Genomic DNA, 22,414 nt, shown 5'->3' with positions numbered 1-22,414 from the left:
ATAACGTTTTGCATTGTTGCCAAAAAGTTCAATTTTGGTTTCATCTGACCAGAGCACCTTCTTCCACATGTTTGGTGTGTCTCCCAGGTGGCTTGTGGCAAACTTTAAACGACACTTTTTATGGATATCTTTAAGAAATGGCTTTCTTCTTGCCACTCTTCCATAAAGGCCAGATTTGTGCAATATACGACTGATTGTTGTCCTATGGACAGAGTCTCCCACCTCAGCTGTAGATCTCTGCAGTTCATCCAGAGTGATCATGGGCCTCTTGGCTGCGTCTCTGATCAGTCTTCTCCTTGTATGAGCTGAAAGTTTAGAGGTACGGACAGGTCTTGGTAGATTTGCAGTGGTCTGATACTCCTTCCATTTCAATATTATCGCTTGCACAGTGCTCCTTGGGATGTTTAAAGCTTGGGAAATCTTTTTGTATCCAAATCAGGCTTTAAACTTCTTCACAACAGTATCTCGGACCTGCCTGGTGTGTTCCTTGTTCTTCATGATGCTCTCTGCGCTTTTAACGGACCTCTGAGACTATCACAGTGCAGGTGCATTTATACGGAGACTTGATTACACACAGGTGGATTGTATTTATCATCATTAGTCATTTAGGTCAACATTGGATCATTCAGAGATCCTCACTGAACTTCTGGAGAGAATTTGCTGCACTGAAAGTAAAGGGGCTGAATAATTTTGCACGCCCAATTTTTCAGTTTTTGATTTGTTAAAAAAGTTTGAAATATCCAATAAATGTCGTTCCACTTCATGATTTTGTCCCACTTGTTGTTGATTCTTCACAAAAAAATACAGTTTTATATCTTTATGTTTGAAGCCTGAAATGTGGCAAAAGGTCGCAAAGTTCAAGGGGGGCGAATACTTTCGCAAGGCACTGTATATGGAAAAGGGTGTCATTTGGTACACTGCCTTTATGTGTATTTGAGTCAGACCTCCTCAACACGGACAGTAAGGCCTCTCCTACTGTCCTCCCACTGCTCTGACACACACACACACACACACACACACACACACACACACAGACACACACACACACACACACACACACACACACACACACACACACACACACACACACACACACACACACACACACACACACACACCGTAAACACGTACTGTACACACACAGCCCTCCTCTTCCTGTGTATCTGGAGGAGTGTTCTGTTTGGGAATTCTTGTCACGGCCACCTGAACACTGAATGAGTGACTTCCCCTCCCCTCGTCACTCCACCCAGGTGTAGCAAGTTATAAAGGAGCAGAATGAGCCCACACACAAACTGATAAGGACAAAGAATGTCAAACACACAGAGTATACTGTACACACACACTTGAAGTCTACTTCCACCACCACTCCCAACGTGGACATCGGGACTTCACGACTCACAGGTAAAACACACATTTTAATGTCATTTTTAATGAATTATACCTGTCAACATTTCAGTTGGAATTTTTGTAAGTCAACTTTGTGTATTTTAGACTTCATCTTTAGTTAATTTCGCACTGTTTATGTAAAGTATTAGAATGGAAAATTGTATGTAAATTGGAGTTTTCTTAAAGTGCATTCGTTAGATAACTACAAGTTATTTTAGTGATATGTACAATGTGATCTGAGATATGGTCAGGACTTAAGTGAGAATATTTCTGTCTCCCCTCCCTTTTCTCTCTCATGCCTCCCTCTTCATTCCCTTGTCTCTCTCATACTTTCCTCTTCATTCCCTTGTCTCTCTCATGCCTCCCCCTTCATTCCCTTGTCTCTCTCATGCTTCCGTCTTCATTCCCTTGTCTCTCTCATGCCTCCCCCTTCATTCCCTTGTCTCTCTCATGCTTCCGTCTTCATTCCCTTGTCTCTCTCATGCTTCCCTCTTCATTCCCTTGTCTCTCTCATGCTTCACTCTTGATTCCCTTGTCTCTCTCATGCTTCCCTCTTCATTCCCTTGTCTCTCTCATGCCTCCCCCTTCATTCCCTTTTCTCTCTCATGCTTCCCTCTTCATTCCCTTGTCTCTCTCATGCTTCCCTCTTCATTCCCTTGTCTCTCTCATGCTTCCCTCTTCATTCCCTTGTCTCTCTCATGCTTCCCTCTTCATTCCCTTTTCTCTCTCATGCTTCCCTCTTCATTCCCTTGTCTCTCTCATGCTTCACTCGTCATTCCCTTGTCTCTCTCATGCTTCCCTCTTCATTCCCTTGTCTCTCTCATGCTTCCCTCTTCATTCCCTTTTATCTCTCATGCTTCCCTCTTCATTCCCAATCTCCACACAGGTGTGTCCATTACAGCTCATTAACCCTGAGTAACCTCTTCTTGATTTGCTCTCTGTCCTTTTGTGTCTCTGTAGGTTGCAACAGGCTCACAGAACCAGGAAGATACTTGATATTGGACTCTGATCATATCTCACACATAGAGAGAGTTATTAGAGACCTCCACCAATCTCCTTGGACCCTCAACTTTATGCACTGCCATGCAGACCTCCCTCCTCTTGATGGCGCTGTACCTGTCCATTCCAGGGGGCACCCAGGCCTTCAAACCCCTCATCTCAGGAGGGGGCTCGATCACACATCGTGACATCACACAGAGGGCCGTATTACGCAAAACCGCCGAGGTCTGCCGCGCCCTGGCAGCCGCCCAGGGGCGGGACTTCAGCCTGCCTGTGAGTTGACTATTGGTGGATGTTGTGACAGACCGGAATGAGCTACTGGAAATGAACTAATGTTTTGTAATTAGTTCTATAATAAAGCAATGAATGTGCTAATAAGACATTTTTTTCACCAGACTGAAAGTAAGTCTCTTACTTGTGTGTTTCCCCTACAAACCAATTAATAACCTGTGTGTCTCTCTCTCTCCCTTTCTCTCCAAAGATTGATGACAGTCTCTCCATCATCAAACTACAGAAGGCCTGCTCTGCAGACTCCTCCTCTTCCTCCCTCGTCTCCACCATCCTCTTCCAGAGTGCCATTGTCAAGATGTACCTTAGCAACGCCCTGGTGGACATGGCGTTTGCTCTGAGCAAAGTGAGGATGACAAGATGATGACGATGATGATAATAGTGATGATCATGACAATGATTATGATAATGGTGATAATGGTGATTATGATGCTGATGATGATAATGGTGATGATGAATGTGGTGATGATTATGATAATAGTGTTGATAATGGTGATGATGATGTTAATGATGATCAATATGATGATAATGATGGCAATTATTATTTGGAGTATGATGATGGTGTTAATGCCAATGGCGATGATAATGGTGACAATTGTGATAACTATGATGATAATGGTGATGAAAATTGTGATGATTATAATGCTGATGTTGATCATGATGATGATGATAATGGAGATGATGGTGATAATGGTGACAATGATGATGATGGTTATGATGATGGTGACATGATGGTGGTGATGATGATGATGATGATGATGATGATGATGATGATGATGATGATGATGATGATGTGAGCCAGGCGCACCACTTCGACGGTGAGACCTTCCAGGGGGGGCGGGCCCTGATCACGGCGGGGGTGTCGGAGGTCAAGGCCAGCGTCAAACGAGGGAGCTTCTTATTGGCCAGGCTGGCCCTGGGACGAGTCTGTCACACACTACAGGTGAGCTGTCTGTCACACTACAGATGAGGTGACACACAAACAAGCACGCATGCACACGCACAAACACACACACACACATACTACATGTGAGAGAGGGAGATGATGAAGACTGTGCTGATACTGTGGAGTTGGTTGTGACTGTCTCTCCAGGATTTCTACAGCCACAGTAACTGGGTTGAGATGGGGAACAGACAGCCGTACAGCACTCTGATCAGACCTGACCTGCAACTGGTGAACCTGGCAGGTATTGTGTGTGGAACTCTCTGTAGTTTATTTAAACCATCCCCAGACATACCAACCTATATCAGCACAATACAGGCAACTACATGCAAAACAGACACGTAGCTAAAACGCCTACATTATAAAGGCATTTGTTCATAAAATAAAGAAACCCCTCCTCACGGATTGATAAAGAAGTATTTGGCTGTGTGCCAATGTCAACACTAAACCACTCCCTCTTTGTATCAGTCGACCAACCAGTCTGGAGATAATAGACTTGTCATCGCTTCTACACACTTCACACCACTCTATACATAGTCACTTTAACTCTACCTACATGTACATATTACCTCAATTACCTCCACTAACCGGTGTCTCCGCACATTGACTCTGTACCGGTACTCACAGTATATAGCCTCCCTATTGTTATTTTACTGCTGCACGTTAATGATTTGTTACTTGTATTTTTACTTAACACTTTAAAAAAAACTGCCTTGTTGTTAAGGGCTTGTAGGTAAGCATTCTACTTTTGTATTCGGCACATATGACAAATACAATTTGATTTGATGACTCCACATACCGTACTCTAACTCTGCAGTGGATTCTCTCTCTCTCTCTCTCTCTCTCTCTCTCTCTCTCTCTCTCTCTCTCTCTCTATCTCTCTCTGTCTCTCTGTGTGTGTGTGTGTGTCATTTTTGAGTGAACGCACAAACTGCTATTACCACACACCGTCACCCCCTCCAATACACACACTCCTGTTATAACCCACTCTCCTCTCTCTTCAGGCCCCAGTACTCCTGTTATAATTCAATCTCCTCCCTCTCCTCCCTCTTCAGGCCCCAGTACTCCGACCTGTAGGAGCTGTATGGGAGGTAACTGTACTGATAACATCCTACCAGAGGTCTTACAGCAGGGCCTTCTCACCTCTGGATACTTCAACCTGTTCTCCTCCAACAAACCTGCAGGTACACACACACACACACACACACACACACACACACACACACACACACACACACACACACACACACACACACACACACACACACACACACACACACACACACACACACACACACACCTCTTCTTGATAGACAGCAGCTAATGGGGATCCTAATAAATACAACCCAAAAAACATGATATTATGTAACCTTTATTTAACTAGGTAAATGTTTATTTACAATGACGGGCTACCCCTGCCAAACCCGGACGACGTTGGGACAATTGTGCACCACCGTATGGGGACTCCCAATCACGGCCGGATTATGATACAGCCTGGAATCAAACCAAGGACTGTAGTGATGCTGCTTACACTGTGATGAAGCGCCTTAGACCGCTGCGCCACTCGGGAGCATTGGTGCAAACTAATTTACACACTCATCTCCCCCTCTCCTAGGTAAGTGTAGCCACGGCGGGTCGTTTGACCGGACCAGCGGTCGGGACCCGGAAGGGGGCATCAACAAGGACGACGTGGGGTCCAGTCACGGTCACCTCCACCACACTGCAGCCGACGTGGCCGTCAACGCTACCATGGAACTATTGGAGGACATCAGAGGAGCTGCCGGGGACAAAGGCTTCCTACGGTGAGAGAGAGAGAGAGAGAGAGAGAGAGAGGCTGAAGTAGGTGGGCAATGTTTAGGCAAGAGGGGATTATTTGTGATGTTTTGTGTTAAATTGGAGGATTGTATCACTACTATGGGCAAGGATTGGACTACTATATGATGAGGGAGATGTCATGGTAAACTGTTGTGAGGAGCTAGGATAACAAAGGGTGGTTTTGGTTCATAATCTCCCTTGCTCTCTCTCATCTTCTCTCCAGGTTAATGGACATCACCCAGTCATCAGTGTTGTGTTTTGTCATCGACACCACAGGCAGTATGAGTGATGACATCACTGAGGCTAAGAGAGTGTCCTTCTCCATCATCGACAGTAAGAGAGGAACCCAGCAGGAACCTTCATCATACATCCTGGTCCCCTTCAACGACCCAGGTGGGTGTTAGCCTGTTCCCAGATCAGCAGGAACATACATCCTGGTCCCATTCACAGACCCAGTTAGGTGTTAGCCTGGTCCCAGATCAGCAGGAATATACATCCTGGTCCCATTCACAGACCCAGTTAGGTGTTAGCCTGGTCCCAGATCAGCAGGAATATACATCCTGGTCCCCTTCAACGACCCAGGTGGGTGTTAGCCTGGTCCCAGATCAGCAGGAACATACATCCTGGTCCCATTCAACCCAGGGGGGGTGTTAGCCTGGTCCCAGATCAGCAGGAACATACATCCTGGTCCCATTCAACCCAGGGGGGGTGTTAGCCTGTCACATGCCACAAGTGCCTCTCTGAAATTGGGAGCAGAATAACTGTTTTAACCCAAATTTCTTCTCTTTTTACTTAAGTGGCATAACATTACATTTTCACGTCAGACCAAATCTTACACAATTTGTCATTTGTGGTGTGTGTGTGTGTGTGTGTGTGTGTGTGGCTGTGTGTGTGTGTGTGTGTGTGTGTTTGTGTGTGTGTTTGCAGGATTTGGACCTCTGATCACCACAACAAATGCAGACATTTTCAAACAGAGAATCAACGCCCTGACAGCATCAGGAGGAGGAGATATACCAGAGCTGTGCCTATCAGGACTACAGGTGTGTGTCCGTGTGTGTGTGTGTATATATATATATACAGGCAATGTCATGAGCAAAGGTTTCATTGCCAATATGAAGGCTGTATTTGAACGGCTGCATTTGAAATGTGGTTGCCTGTTTTAGTAACTCTGCCAGAGCTGGTTAGTTAGACTGAACATGTTATTTACCATAGAGTTCCAGTACTTGATCCCAGTGTGGTCTAACTCTTAGCTGAATGTGTTGTAATTCCCAGCTGGCCCTCACGGCGGCGCCACCCTCCTCTGAGATCTTTGTGTTCACTGATGCTCCTGCTAAAGACACTGCACTGAAGAGCACTGTCACGGCCCTCATAGAGAGCACCAAGTCTGTGGTTAGTAGCTTTCACTACTGTTTATCTTTCTCTCTCTGTCTCCTTCTCTTTCTGTCTCTTTCTCTGTGCTTCTCTTCATCACTGTCTCTGTCTCTCCCCCCTTTTGGAGACAGTTTACTGTTTGTGGGCTCACAAGTTGTCTGACTGAGATTTGATAAAGTGTGATGTTAGCCATCATGATTGATCTCAACATATCTTACTTCTTTACTGCCATTCTTTCCTAACTTTCACTTTCCTTTCATCCTTTATTCTGTCATCAACCTCTAACTCTCTTCTCCTCTCTCTACCTCTCCTCTGCTCCCTCTCCTCTCCTCTCCTCAGGTGACCTTCATGTTGACTGACAACCTCCGATCCAGTCGACGTCGTCGTAGGCGTTCCATGGGCGGGGCTTCAGCCGTATGGCCCAGTCAGGGTGGAGCCTCCAACCGGATGGCCCAATCAGACGCTCAGCTGTACCGTGACCTTGCCCAGGCCTCTGGAGGTCAACCAATCATTCAATTGATTTAATTCACAAAGCAGTTGTCTCAAAGTGTTTTACAGCTTCTTATAGAGTTCTCAGAACATACTGTGCTCCCTTCCTCTAGGTCAGGCCATTGAGGTCACCAAGGAGGATCTGCACCGGGCCACCAGCGTCATCGAGGACGCCTCCGATGCAGCACAGGTATGATAATGTATTGACCTACAGGTTATAGACCAATGTCCGCCAGCTCAGTGTTCAGTCAGTCACTCTCACTCACTGGACAAGATATACAACTGTACACATAACAATGACCTCAACGGTGTTTATAACATATCTAATGTATTGTCTATTAGCCCCTCCTCCTCCTCCTCCTCCTCCTCTTCCTCCTCTTCCTCCAGGTTACTGTGTTGTTAACATATCTAATGTATTGTCTATTAACTCCTCCTCCAGGTTACTGTGTTGTTAACATATCTAATGTATTGTCTATTATCCTCTCCTCCTCCTCCTCCTCCTCCTCTTCTTGCTCCTCCTCCTCCTCCAGGTTACTGTGCTGTTAACATATCTAATGTATTGTCTATTAACTCCTCCTCCTCCAGGTTACTGTGTTGTTAACATATCTAATGTATTGTCTATTATCCTCTCCTCCTCCTCCTCCTCCTCCTCCTCCTCTTCTTGCTCCTCCTCCTCCTCCAGGTTACTGTTCTACAGGAGGTAAGGAGCCCAGGAAAGGCAGAGAATTTCTCCTTTACAGTAGACGAGTCTATGAGAAATCTGAATGCTTACATCACAGGAGGATCCCTCTCCTTCACTCTCACCAGCCCTTCAGGTGTGTGTGTGACAGCCAGTTGTGAGTTATTGTAGACCAGGTAAAGGTTTGATAACCAGATGTCCCTCTCCTCCCTCTAGGTGTGTCTCAGAGTAACAGTGAGGCCAGTGGTCCTCTGGGGACCATCCAGACTGTAGGGAACCTACACCGCATCTCTCTGACCACACACAACAACACAGGATTATGGGAAATCAGTCTTAACTCCCTAGAGTCTTACTCACTGAAGGTCATAGGTCAGTACAGTGGCGAGCCCTGATCCCTGGTCAACAGTAGTGATTATATGGAATAGGGTTCTATTTCAGACGTAGTCCATTGTCTGGACTTCCCCTCCTCATCACAACATTTAGATATCTATCTTTATTCTCTATGTAAGAATTGTTTGAATAATGATTATCTAATGTGCGTGTGTGTGTGTTTCAGGTCAGAGCTCTGTTAATTTTGGCTACCATTTTGTGGAGGCTTTCGGGGGGGCTCATGGAGACTTTGGCCTCAAAGAGGGCCGTCCTCTCACAGGTAACAATAAATAACAGATGAAACCATCTTCAGTACCGGCTCTTTCATCTTCATCTTCCATAGCATCACAGCAGAGTAGTTTCAAATAATGTAAAATAAAATAATAACTTCCTCTTCCTCTCTACTTCACCTTGCCTCTCTGTTTCTACCTCGTTTTCTCCCTCGCTCCGTTACCCTCTCTCTCATTCTTACCCTCTCTTTTACCTCTGTTCACTTCACTCTCCTCCCCTTCTCTCCTCTTCCTCCATGTCTCCCTCCACCACCCGGTCTCTCCTACTCCCCCTCCCCCCTCCCAGGCGATAACATAACCCTGCTGGTGTCTGTGACGGGGGGTGACTCTGTCACTGTGACGGCGGTGGCCCTGGTCGAGGCCTCGGGGTCAGGGTCAGAAGTCAACGGAACCCTGCAATTGCTAGGCGGCACCGGCGGCGGGGACTTCCTGGTTACCGTGGCCAGAGTCCCACAGGGGGAGTTTGTTGTGCGTCTGAGGGGAGAGAGCAATAGCGCCACCACCAAATCATCACCTAGCCTCTTCCAGAGACAGGTCTCCACTCAGATAAAGACTTCCAGCATCTCTGTTACGGTCAGTCTTGTAGAACTCTGAAATTGCACCCTTTTCCGTTGGACCTGGGCCGCTAGGGTTCTGATGAAAAGCAGTGCACTACAAGGAATAGGATGGCATTTTGAACACTGTCTTATTGTTAAAAAGTGAAGTTCTTCCCTCCCCAGGCCCAGGCTGACAGTACTCTAGAACCCGGTTCTACCATCTCTGTCCCCTTCACTGTGGCAATGGCCAACGGAACAGGAGGAGCTTTTACCGTCCGAGCCACGAACGACCGCGGCTTCACTTCCTCCTTCCCCGCCAGTGTCTCCATTGTGACCGGAGAGGGAGAGGCCAAAGGTACGGTGACTCTCACGGCGCCCGCCAGCACCTCATCGGGAACGGACGTCACCCTGACCATCGAGGCAGAGTCCGCTGGAGCAGCAGACTTGAACTACGCCATCCTGCGTCTCTCTGTTGTCAGCAAGGTGAGTGTCATGTTCCAAAACTCTAAAATGGGTTTCCTTTCCTCATATCCTCTCTCCCTCATGGCCCTGATAAGAATGCTAACAGCGCTACAGGTCAGAGATGGTTCTACCACCACCACTACTTCAGTTGTCTGACTAAGCTCTCTATCGCTCCCTCTCCGTCTCCCCCTTCTCCAGGTGACAGATTTCACTCCTCCCCAGTGTGGGGTGGTCAGCGTCTCGTCCAACTGCCCGGCTGACTGTGGTGCCTCTTACTGGCAGCTCTCTGCCAACCTGACCGACGGTGCCAACGGGACTGGCATCGACCGAGTCACCCTGCGCCAGGGCAACGGGACCCTGAACACTTCTACAGAGGTGGGCACCGGGGGCGAGAACGTGACCCGGATTGAGTACAGCGCCACCTGCTGTTCAAAGAAGGTAGAGCTAGTGGTAGTTGACAGGGCAGGCAACGTGGGTGTGTGTCTGGGCTCAGTAAAGGACTCTGTGGGGGTGGTTGTGAGCTCTACAGCACAGGCCTCTGTCACCAACACTACAGCTGTACCTGTAGTTAGTACTACATCTACTGGAGGGTCACCTTTGACTCTGTCCCTGTATCTAAGGATCTGTGTGATGCTTTCTCTTCTCCTGTGGAAGAGAGTAGAGCTATAGAGTTGTATAATAGTTCATGTAGGTAGATGTCATGTGGAACAGTGGAATCAGTGCAGAGAGACTCAAGTCATCAGACATAACCGGTATGTATATGTTATGTTGTACAAAAAGACAGGGTGGAAATATGTAATGAACTCTGTCATAATACACTGTGGGAACTCTGTCATAATACACTGTGGGAACTGTGTCATAATACACTGTGGGAACTGTGTCATAATACACTGTGGGAACTCTGTCATAATACACTGTGGGAACTCGGTCATAATACACTGTGGGAACTCTGTCATAATACACTGTGGGAACTCTGTCATAATACACTGTGGGAACTCAGTCAAAATACACTGTGGGAACTGTCATAATACACTGTGGGAACTCTGTCATAATACACCGTGGGAACTCTGTCATAATACACTGTGGGAACTGTCATAATACACTGTGGGAACTCTGTCATAATACACCGTGGGAACTCTGTCAAAATACACGGTGGGAACTCTGTCATAATACACTGTGGGAACTCTGTCATAATACACTGTGGGAGCTCTGTCATAATACACTGTGGGAACTCTGTCATAATACACTGTGGGAACTCTGTCATAATACACTGTGGGAACTGTGTCAAAATACACTGTGGGAACTGTGTCATTTATACACTGTGGGAACTGTCATAATACACTGTGGGAACTCTGTCATAATACACTGTGGGAACTGTGTCAAAATACACTGTGGGAACTGTGTCATAATACACTGTGGGAACTGTGTCATAATACACTGTGGGAACTCTGTCATAATACACTGTGGGAACTCTGTCATAATACACTGTGGGAACTATGTCACAATACACTGTGGGAACTCTGTCATAATACACTGTGGGAACTGTCATAATACACTGTGGGAACTCTGTCATAATACACTGTGGGAACTCTGTCATAATACACTGTGGGAACTCTGTCATAATACACTGTGGGAACTGTGTCAAAATACACTGTGGGAACTGTGTCATTTATACACTGTGGGAACTGTCATAATACACCGTGGGAACTCTGTCATAATACACTGTGGGAACTGTGTCAAAATACACTGTGGGAACTGTGTCATAATACACTGTGGGAACTGTGTCATAATACACTGTGGGAACTCTGTCATAATACACTGTGGGAACTCTGTCATAATACACTGTGGGAACTCTGTCACAATACACTGTGGGAACTCTGTCATAATACACTGTGGGAACTGTCATAATACACTGTGGGAACTCTGTCATAATACACCGTGGGAACTCTGTCAAAATACACGGTGGGAACTCTGTCATAATACACTGTGGGAACTCTGTCATAATACACTGTGGGAGCTCTGTCATAATACACTGTGGGAACTCTGTCATAATACACTGTGGGAACTCTGTCATAATACACTGTGGGAACTGTGTCAAAATACACTGTGGGAACTGTGTCATTTATACACTGTGGGAACTGTCATAATACACTGTGGGAACTCTGTCATAATACACTGTGGGAACTCTGTCATAATACACTGTGGGAACTCTGTCATAATACACTGTGGGAACTCTGTCATAATACACTGTGGGAACTCTGTCATAATACACTGTGGGAACTCTGTCATAATACACTGTGGGATGTGCACTGTGGGAAACAACCATTTTTCCATTAGAAGCTAAAGTGGGGGAAGTCATGTGGTCATGTTTTTATAGGGGACAGTGCACATTAATCAGCATCAATATTACATCCATGTAAATGTGCCAGGGTTAGCCAAAAGATCATTTACACCCGTAGTCCCTGGGCAGGTAAGGGCCTTTACACAGCCATCATCTAAATACAAATACACACTAAAACAATACAACATACAAATACATTACATCCAATAATATGTCATTCTAACAACAACACACTATAATGAGGAACCACAGATAACTCATGTGTACATTTTTGGATAGATTTGAGTCTTGTTTTCAATTTAAATTTATAAGTACAATAATGAGTGCAGCTTCTCTAGTCCGTGAGCATTGCATTCCATCATATTTTAGCTCTGATAGAGAAGGCCAATTGACTGAATTTACTGTCTCAAAAAGGTACAACGCAATCGACCTCTAGTTGCTGCCATTGTTATCCTGGAGCTGCTTAAAACAGTGCCACATACAGTAAGGAACAGGAACAGACACAGGGCAGAGGTAACGATATCACAAGAACCTGGATAGACTTAACATACACCTGTTAGACAGAAAACACAGTACGTTGATGGAGATGTCTGAGGCCATCAATGCTGAACCAGATATGAACAAGAAGGTCAAGTTTAACAGAGGTGAGATGAAGGAGAGGATTGCAAGGCACTACAGATGGTGGTGCATACGGCCCAGTACAGCACCGGGGCTAAGCTGCCTGCCATCCAGGAGCTCTACACCAGGCGGTGTCAAAGGAAGGCCCTAAACATTGTCAAAGACTCCAGCCACTCCAGCCACCAAGACCAGTAGCAGTAACAAAGGATGTTTTCACCAGTAGCTATATGTATCCATCCTATGCAGATAACAGAAGCATCGGAGACTCATAAAATGAATATGACTAAAGAGAGAGACCAGCTACAGACGAGTTACAACGGGCTGACAAAAGAGAGAGACCAGTTAGAAAGGGAGAGAGACAACTATCGGAATAAGAACTGAACTGGTATTCCTTTTGATGTCAATCCTCATCAAAATGACAATCCTTGAGGAACTGAAACGGGTTTGCTTCAATCATGTCAACAGTATACAACCTTTAGGTAACACTTTTTGGAAAGCCCCAAGTAATTGTATTTATTTATTGTGTTGTATTTTTCAACAGAGAAAACCTGCTGCTCTAATGGATGGATGAGGTTTGAAGGCAGCTGTTACTACATCTCTACTTTCTACATCTCCACTGTGAAGAACACCTGGGATTACGCCAGACAGGACTGTCTGAGCAGAGGAGCAGATCTGGTGATCATAGACAGCAAAGATGAACAGGTAAAAGAGAGAGAGAGAGAGAATAACAGTGGAGACTTTATATTAACAATGTTGTTTTCTGTCACAACAGACATTCTTCAATGAGTTTTACTGTCCCTGTAGCCTGGAATGGTCTGACTGACTATGTTACTGAGAAGACCTGGAAATGGGTTGATGGCACAACACTGACCACCCCAAGGTAAGAGAATACTGCTCTAAGAACACTGACCACCCCAAGATAAGAGACTACTGCTATATAATAACACTGACCACCCCAAGGTAAGAGTCTACTGCTATATAATAACACTGACCACCCCAAGGTAATAGACTACTGCTATATAATAACACTGACCACCCCAAGGTAAGAGACTACTGCTCTATAATAACACTGACTACCCCAAGGTAAGAGACTACTGCTATATAATAACACTGACCACCCCAAGGTAAGAGACTGCTGCTATATAATAACACTGACCACCCCAAGGTAAGAGACTACTGCTATATAATAACACTGACCACCCCAAGGTAAGAGACTACTGCTCTAATAAAACTGACCACCCCAAGGTAAGAGACTACTGCTCTATAATAACACTGACCACCCCAAGGTAAGAGACTCCTGCTCTATTAACACATCTCTCTAGGTTCTGAGAGAGAGGCCAGTCTAACTCTGTGTTGTTCATACCAAAGTTCACCTTAGCTACCAACTTTGCAGAGGGAGATGTCCTAAAAAAAGTACAAAATCATTGTGATTTTATAATAACCTGAAACGGATTGTTCTGGATTCACTAGTAATGATTTCACCTGAAGAGAACACAATTATCAGACACCAAACATGTTGCTCATGGAACATTTATATATAAACACACAAAATATGAATACATATTTTTTTATCAAAATCATTTATACAATGGAAGTAAAACAAATGTACCATTGCAAAACATTTTGTTATTTTGTACACTAATGAACACATCCCAGATTTACTAAGTGTTAGCAGCACTTAGTCGGATGTAACGTCTGCAGTTTTTTTATCTTCAAAATGGAGTTAAAAATTCACGACAGAATGAAAATGTAAACTTGAGTTAACAGAAAGAGGATAACATTCAGGTAATATGTAAATGATTGAACAGTTTCATGTTTTATCTTTGCTTTAGGACTCATCCCCTATACTGAAAAATGTGCAAACACTTAGTAAATCTTACTAACAATATTTCTGGACAATCACACTGACCACTTTAGAGAGAATACAGTATTCGGCATGTGTCAAAAAGTGATTGATGATCTATTTTATGTGTCACGTGGTTATGCCCATTTATGTACATCCTGTCCGGATGTTCTCACGCTATCGAGTGAGTGCTTATGTAACATGATAGTGCAGCTGTTCCTTTTGAAGTAAAGCATATGTTTGCAATAAAAATGTCATGTTGATTGAGGTGTAGTGACCTTGTTGAACTGAAAGAATATGTGAAACATTTGGGAATGTATGTAGTGAATGGGGGAGGCCTGAGTTTGAACATGTGAAACAGTTGGGAATGTTTTGTAGTGAACTTATGGAGCTGCTGTTTAGGGAGCCTGTGAAATGAAAAAGTATTTTCCGGGTTGGTCTGCCTGAGTATAAGTAACTGTCCTCTGACAAGTCTAACACAGATAAACCACAGAAAACTGCAGAAAACATGTCTCCTAGACCAATTCTAGGTGTATGGTGATTTACCTTCAATGAATGAAATCGCTGTCTATCTCTCCCCCCTTGGGGTATGTCGGTCAATTCATTGCTCTCTATGCCTTTATAAAGCTCTTTGACATACTGTCAACTCCCTCGGTAGCTAACATCTACAATAACCATTAGACATACGGGTCACAGTTATCATACACAGTCTCAGGGATTTCTAGCTCTGGAAATTCCTTTGGTCTGTAAAGAGTTAGATAAATCAGCTCTTTGCCCCTTACTTGCGGAATAATCTCCAAGCTTCTCTAAATGTTGATGTTTTGGTGTCTCTAGATTAATTCAGACTGCTAAATGAGGCCTGTTACAACGTACTTACAACGTACTTACAAAACCTTTAAAGGAGTTTGTGAAACCATTCAGTCATGGATGTATGTGAACATATTTAATATGTATTGCTTGTTACAGAAGACTACTGTTGTACAGTTCTATTTTTGTTTCATCGGACCAGAGGACATTTCTCCAAAAAGTACGATATTTGTCCCCATGTGCAGTTGCAAACAGTAGGCTGGCTTTTTTATGGCGGTTTTTGAGCATTGCCTTCTTCGTTGCTGAGCGGCCTTCAGGTTATGTCGACATAGGACTCGTTTTACTGTGGATATAGATACTTTCGTACCTGTTTCCTCCAGCATCTTCACAAGGTCCTTTGCTGTTGTTCTGGGATTGATTCGCACTTTCCACACCAAAGTACGTTCATCTCAAGGAGACAGAATGCATCTCCTTCCTGAGCGGTATGACGGCTGATGGTGTTTATACTTGCGTACAATTGTTCGTACAGATGAACCTGGTACGTTCAGACATTTGGAAATTGCTCCCAAGGATGAACCAGACTTGTGGAAGTTAACATTTTTTTTTCTGAGGTGTTAGCTGATTTCTTTTGATTTTCCCATGATGTCAAGCAAAGAGCCAATGAGTTTGAAGGTAGGCCTTGAAATACATCCACAGGTAAACCTCCAACTGACTCAAATTATGTCAATTAGCCCATCAGTAGCTAATAAAGACATGACATAATTTTCTGGAATTTTCCAAGCTGTTTAAAGGCACAGTCAACTTAGTGTATGTAATCTTCTGACCCACTGGAATTGTGATACAGTGAATTATAAGTGAAATAATCTGTGTAAACAATTGTTGGATAAATTACTTGTGTCATGAATAAAGCAGATGTCCTACCCGACTTGCCAAAACTATAGTTTGTTAACAAGAAACTTGTAGAGTGGTTGAAAAACGAGTTTTAATGACTCCAAACTAAATGTATGTAAACTTCCATAGCGTGAGAACATCAGGACAGGATGTATATCAATGGGCATAACCACGTGACACATAAAAAGGTAATCAATCATTTTTTGACACATGCCAAATATTGTATGTTCTCTCACTTTACATAAGTACAGTAGATGTTATGACAGTTAACCTGTGGATAGACAGTAGATGTTACAACACTTAACCTGTGGATAGACAGTAGATGGTTTGACATTAACCTGTGGATAGACAGTGGATGTTATTACAGTTAACCTGTGGATAGACAGTGGATGTTATGACAGTTAACCTGTGGATAGACAGTAGATGTTATGACAGTTAACCTGTGGATAGACAGTAGATGTTATGACAGTTAACCTGTGGATAGACAGTAGATGTTATGACAGTTAACCTGTGGATAGACAGTAGATGGTTTGACATTAACCTGTGGATAGACAGTGAATGTTATTACAGTTAACCTGTGGATAGACAGTGGATGTTATGACAGTTAACCTGTGGATAGATTTTAGATTAACTAACTTCAAAGTAATGACTCGGACGTCGGGTTTGATACGAAAGCTTCTTTTAGTAATAATACTTGTTCACGTTACATTTAACAACTTTAGATGCTACAGAGCAATGCAGGTAAGATGCTATCGGAAAGTCAGCCACAATCACTGCAGCTGCACATAATTAGCGCGTTATCTCTCTCATTCCTGTCGCAAGGCATTCTGGAACTTGCAGTCAAAAAGCGTAATTCAACACAACCCAATACAATTACTTATGCAAATAACTGTAAAGAAATATCTTTAGATCCAGCTCAATTAATAAACTTAAACATTAACTCTGTAACACATTAAAGTTACAACATAGACAGTAGATGTTACAACATTTAACCTGTGGATAGACAGTAGATGGTATGACATTAACCTGTGGATAGACAGTGGATGTTATGACAGTTAACCTGTGGATAGACAGTAGATGGTATAACATTAACCTGTGGATAGACAGTGGATGTTATGACAGTTAACCTGTGGATAGACAGTAGATTTTATGACAGTTAACCTGTGGATAGACAGTGGATGTTATGACAGTTAACCTGTGGATAGACAGTGGAGGTTATGACAGTTAACCTGTGGATAGACAGTGGATGTTATGACAGTTAACCTGTGGATAGGCAGTAGATGTTATGACAGTTAACCTGTGGAGAGACAGTGGGTGTTATGACAGTTAACCTGTGGATAGACAGTAGATGTTATGACAGTTAACCTGTGGATAGACAGTAGATGTTATGACAGTTAACCTGTGGATAGACAGTAATGTTTATGACAGTTAACATCTACTTTCTATCAAATCAAATCACATTTATTTGTCACATACACATGGTTAGCAGATGTTAATGCAAGTGTAGCGAAATGTTTGTGCTTCTAGTTACGACACTGCAGTAATAACCAACGAGTAATCTAACCTAACAATTCCAAAACTTCTACCTTATACACACAAGTATAAAGGGATAAAGAATATTTACATAAAGTTATGTGAATGAGTGATGGTACAGAACGGCGTGGGCAAGATACAGTAGATGGTATCGAGTACAGTATATACATATGAGATGAGTAATGTAGGGTATGTAAACATTATATTAAGTAGCATTGTTTAAAGTGGCTAGGGATATATTTTACATTAATTTCCATCAATTCCCATTATTAAAGTGGCTGGAGTCAGTGTGTTGGTAGCAGCCACTCAATGTTAGTTGTGGCTGTTTAACTGTCTGATGGCCTTGAGATAGAAGCTGTTTTTTCAGTCTCTCGGTCCCTGCTTTGATGCACCTGTACTAACCTCGCCTTCTGGATGATAGCGGGGTGAACAGGCAGTGGCTCGGGTGGTTGTTGTCCTTGATGATCTTTATGGCCTTCCTGTGACATCGGGTGGTGTAGGTGTCCTGGAGGGCAGGTAGTTTTCCCCCGGTGATGCGTTGTGCAGACCTCACTACCCTCTGGAGAGCCTTACGGTTGTGGGCGGAGCAGTTGCCGTACCAGGCAGTGATACAGCCCGACAGGATGCTCTCGATTGTGCATCTGTAGAAGTCTGTATCTCAAAAACATTGTTTGGAATAATAACGTGGCAGGCTCTGTAACCATATCTTTACATTTCCTCCTCTCTCTCTTTCACTCTTCTTCCTATCCAGTCTTCCTCCTCTCCACTCTCTAACAGAAAACACTTGCTAGCTTCTGGCTGAGTTTTCCACAAGGTTCTCTCTAAAACTAGTGACAGCAAGTAGTTAGTAGAAGAAGAAGAGTGAATGAAGCTGCTATAGCGAGCAGCCCCCTCTGCTGGAGGAAACAAGCACAACGCGATTGAGACGTCAACCGGTAGGCTCTGCTGCCCGGTCTTTCTTGCCACGTAAAATATTATTTCACTTTGCAGACTGTTTTTAATACACTGTTAAAAACAGGGACGGCTCCAGCTGGGGACAGGCTACCAAAAACGGGGACTGTTCCCGGAAGACGGGGACATCTGGTCACCCTACTCAAGTCTCTCCTCCAACACCACTCATATTGTTGGCCACGTTCCAGGCTGACTACATTGAAGTCTCCTGCCAGATTTCACAACTCCTGGATTGGTGTTTAACATATCAGTTTACACACATCATATGATATACCAATTTGATGCCCATTTGTTGCTGCGTGCAACTCAAAAACAATCTAGTCGGCCTTGAACGAGACAGCGCTCTCCTCATTGTGGTTGATAGATTGAGAGGTCCCTCCCATCTCACAGACACAGTAAACAAATAACCCTGCTACTGCTCTCCCTCCCTCCCTCCCATCTCACTCAGACAGCCAGTTTCCTCTTCTCTCTTTGGTTAGCTTGCCTACTTGTTACTTTTTTTTATTTTATTATTTTTTTTACCTTTATTTAACAAGGCAAGTCAGTTAAGAACAAATTCTTATTTACAATGACGGCCTAGGAACAGTGGGTTAACTGCCTGTTCAGGGGCAGAATGACAGATTTGTACCTTGTCAGCTCGGGGGTTTGAACTTGCAACCTTCCGGTTGCTGGTCCAACGCTCTAACCACTAGGCTACCCTTTGGCCCCAAGTATATTTCAAAGCCATGTCTTAGTGTTACTATTGTGTTAAACTATATGTTAATATGTGGTATTGTGTGCAGATTGATGACAGAACAAATGTTTAGAATAAGGCTGTAACGCAACAAAATGTGGAAAAAGTGAAGGGGTCTGAAAATGTTCGTAATGCATTGTATATGTTCGTTGGTGGCCAGTCAAACTCTGGGAAGTTTCCCCTCGGTATAGATCTATGATCAGCAATCCCTCCCCCGATCCTAACCTTAACCATTTGTGGTGGAAATGCAAAACTGACTCAAGATCAGTGTCTAGGGTCAACTTCACCCTACACCACCAGTCACAGAGTGGGAGCCATTATGTGCTCTCCATTTGAAGGCTGGGGGTGCTGTAAACTCAGTCAGAATTTATGTAGTGTATCTGTCAATTAACAGGATCCCAATTTATTGGAGCACATCCAAAATTGGGACCCTGTGAATTCACAAATGCTTTATATAGCATGATATAAAGTCATATCATGTATTATATTATCACACTACAGATGGTGGGAGTCATATCATGTATTATATTATCACACTACAGATGGTGGGAGTCATATCATGTATTATATTATCACACTACAGATGGTGGGAGTCATATCATGTATTATATTATCACACTACAGATGTTGGGAGTCATATCATATAGTATATTATCACACTAAGGCTGGTGGGAGTCACGTGGTGGCCAGGGTTGTGCTAATTTCACTTCCCCTTCACTGTGGTTGACTGATAAAGAGTTTCACTACCTAAAGTCACACAGACACAGCACTTTGCAGGGAGAAGACACAGCTAGATGCACATTAGAGCTGAGGTTAGAAGTAAAAGTTACTGTATTTGATCACAAGTGTGTTAAGATGTCAGAGGGAGTCTATGAAATCTCAGATGGATTTGAAGAAGATGAGCCTGATGCAATGAAGAACAAATTATATGCCAACGTAAGAGCCTTTTAAACCCAGTCCACGAGAAGGAGTTGTTGCTTCAGGTAAGATTACCGCACACGCACACCACCATTAAACAGGTGAGATTACCATGCTAGTAATATAGCTTTGTAGCATTTTAGCTGTGTGATCACGCTCTCTCTCGGTGTCAGAGGAAGGCCATAAACATGTCAAAGACTCCAGCAACTCTAATCATAGACTGTTCTCTCTGCTACCGCATGGCAAGCAGTACCAGAGCGCCTAAGTCTAGGTCTAAGAGGCTTATAAACCAGTTTCTACCCCCAAGCCATAAGACTCCTGAACGTCTATTCAAACGGCTACCCAGACTATTGGCATTGCCCCCCGTTCTTTTACCCAACATGTACATATTACTTCAATTACCTCGACACCAGTGCTCCCACACACTGACTCTGTACCGGTAACCCCTGTTTATAGCCTCGCTATTGGTATTTTACTGCTGCTCTTTAATTATTTGTTACTTGTATTTCTTTTTTTAGTTTTTTCTTAAAACACCTGTTGGATACAGCGCATGTGACAAATACAATTTCATTTTATTTATTTGTCCCAATCGTGAATGATACAGTAAAACACATTACCAAATATCATACTTTAATAATGTGTGATTCAGTACATTTTCAGTGGTGGAAGAGACCCTCTGGAGTTGCTGCAGTGTGTCTGGGGCTGCTGTGTGTTCTCTTACTGGCTGGGATCATAGGCCTGTCTGTCTACTGTAAGTTTAGTATGTTGTCACTGAGACTTAAGTCGCCTACTTAATCATACTTAATCATCAAAGGTATGGTAGCTAAATGTTTGATGAACTTTTCCCTTTACAGATGGAGTCATTGGTGATCACGACTCAACAGAGAGAGACCAGCTACAGACCAGTTACAACATCCTGACTAAAGAGAGAGACCAGCTACAGAAAGAGAAAGATGATGTCATGTCAAAGTTATCTAATCTGAGTGAGTTCACCTAATAAATGATCATAACATCACATATCTAATATGCAGTGAACTTGTGTTTTGTATTCTACAATAATATGTGCAGAATAATAAGATGGGAATTCATGTTATTATCTTGTAGAACAAACCTGTCCAGAAGGCTGGCATACGTTTGAATCCAGTTGGTACTTCCTGTTTACTAAGGCTAAAACCTGGGAGGAGAGCAGACAGGAATGTGTGGAGAGAGGAGCAGACCTGGTGATCATAAACAGTGAAAAGGAACAGGTGAGAAGAGAGAGAGAGAGAGAGAGAGAGAGAGAGAGATGGCAGGGGGGGGGTTTATGATCAAACATCTCTTGGTCAGTAATGTATCTTCCAGTATTTAACACATATTGTCTATAGTAGTTGACAATATCAGTATCTTTCTCTCACCAACAGGAGTTTCTCTTCAACCTCAACAGTAGTTTTTGGATTGGTCTGACTGACTCTGTTACTGAGGGGACCTGGAAATGGGTGGTACGGAAACCCACTGACCACCCCAAGGTAAGGGACTACTGCTCTAATAACACTGACCACATCTCTCTTGGTTCTGAGAGAGCTTCCAGTCTAACTCTGTGTTGTTCATTCTCTTGGTTCTGAGAGAGCTTCCAGTCTAACTCCGTGTTGTTCATACTCTAGGTTCTGAGAGAGTGGTCAGTCTCACTCTGTTGTTTCTACTGCAGGTTCTGGGGGAGTGGACAGCCTAATGGTGATGAGTCGGAGGACTGTGCGTTGTTCTCTCACAGTTCACCAGACCAAGGAAAATGGCATGACTATCCGTGTTCATCTAACCATTACTGGGTCTGTGAGAAAATAGTTCTCTCTCACTGTTAGTTATGATGTTGATTGTCACTCTGAAAGTCATGATACCAGCTACAGGACTTCAGAAAGTATTCACAGCCTAGACTTTTTCCACATTTTGTTGTTTACACGCTGAATTTGTAAAATGATTAAATTGAGATTTTATTGCCACTGTCCTACACACAATAACTCATAATGTCAAAGTGGAAATATGTTTTTCATTTTTTTTTTTACAAATTAATAAAGATTGCTGAAATGTCTTGAGTCAAGAAGTATTCAACCCCTTTGTTATGGCATACCTAAATATGTTCAGGAGTAAAAATGTGCTTAACCTTGATACATAATAAGTT

At 43.5% G+C, this 22,414-nt stretch overlaps 2 protein-coding genes across 2 annotated transcripts; both read left to right on the top strand.

The window, feature by feature from the left end:
* Nucleotides 1-1,269: 1,269 nt before the first annotated feature.
* On the top strand, nucleotides 1,270-10,536 carry LOC110515932 (von Willebrand factor A domain-containing protein 7). The gene is made up of 18 exons (XM_036953857.1): nucleotides 1,270-1,401; nucleotides 2,347-2,658; nucleotides 2,867-3,019; nucleotides 3,476-3,616; nucleotides 3,767-3,860; nucleotides 4,672-4,800; nucleotides 5,232-5,418; nucleotides 5,655-5,824; nucleotides 6,359-6,471; nucleotides 6,704-6,820; nucleotides 7,142-7,301; nucleotides 7,405-7,481; nucleotides 7,974-8,106; nucleotides 8,187-8,339; nucleotides 8,527-8,619; nucleotides 8,916-9,202; nucleotides 9,349-9,648; nucleotides 9,826-10,536. Exons 2-18 carry the CDS (start codon nucleotides 2,470-2,472, stop codon nucleotides 10,294-10,296), a joined length of 2,967 nt encoding a protein of 988 aa, XP_036809752.1. The 5' UTR covers nucleotides 1,270-1,401; nucleotides 2,347-2,469; the 3' UTR covers nucleotides 10,297-10,536.
* Nucleotides 10,537-12,554: 2,018 nt separating this feature from the next.
* On the top strand, nucleotides 12,555-22,072 carry LOC110534948 (C-type lectin domain family 4 member E-like). The gene is made up of 5 exons (XM_036953849.1): nucleotides 12,555-12,612; nucleotides 21,117-21,245; nucleotides 21,367-21,509; nucleotides 21,663-21,767; nucleotides 21,947-22,072. Exons 1-5 carry the CDS (start codon nucleotides 12,555-12,557, stop codon nucleotides 21,968-21,970), a joined length of 459 nt encoding a protein of 152 aa, XP_036809744.1. The 3' UTR covers nucleotides 21,971-22,072.
* Nucleotides 22,073-22,414: the final 342 nt, after the last annotated feature.

Source organism: Oncorhynchus mykiss, chromosome 19 (assembly GCF_013265735.2).
Source record: "Oncorhynchus mykiss isolate Arlee chromosome 19, USDA_OmykA_1.1, whole genome shotgun sequence".
In the NCBI taxonomy this organism is placed as follows: Eukaryota; Metazoa; Chordata; class Actinopteri; order Salmoniformes; family Salmonidae; genus Oncorhynchus; species Oncorhynchus mykiss.
This window is presented reverse-complemented; position numbering and strand designations above follow the sequence as displayed.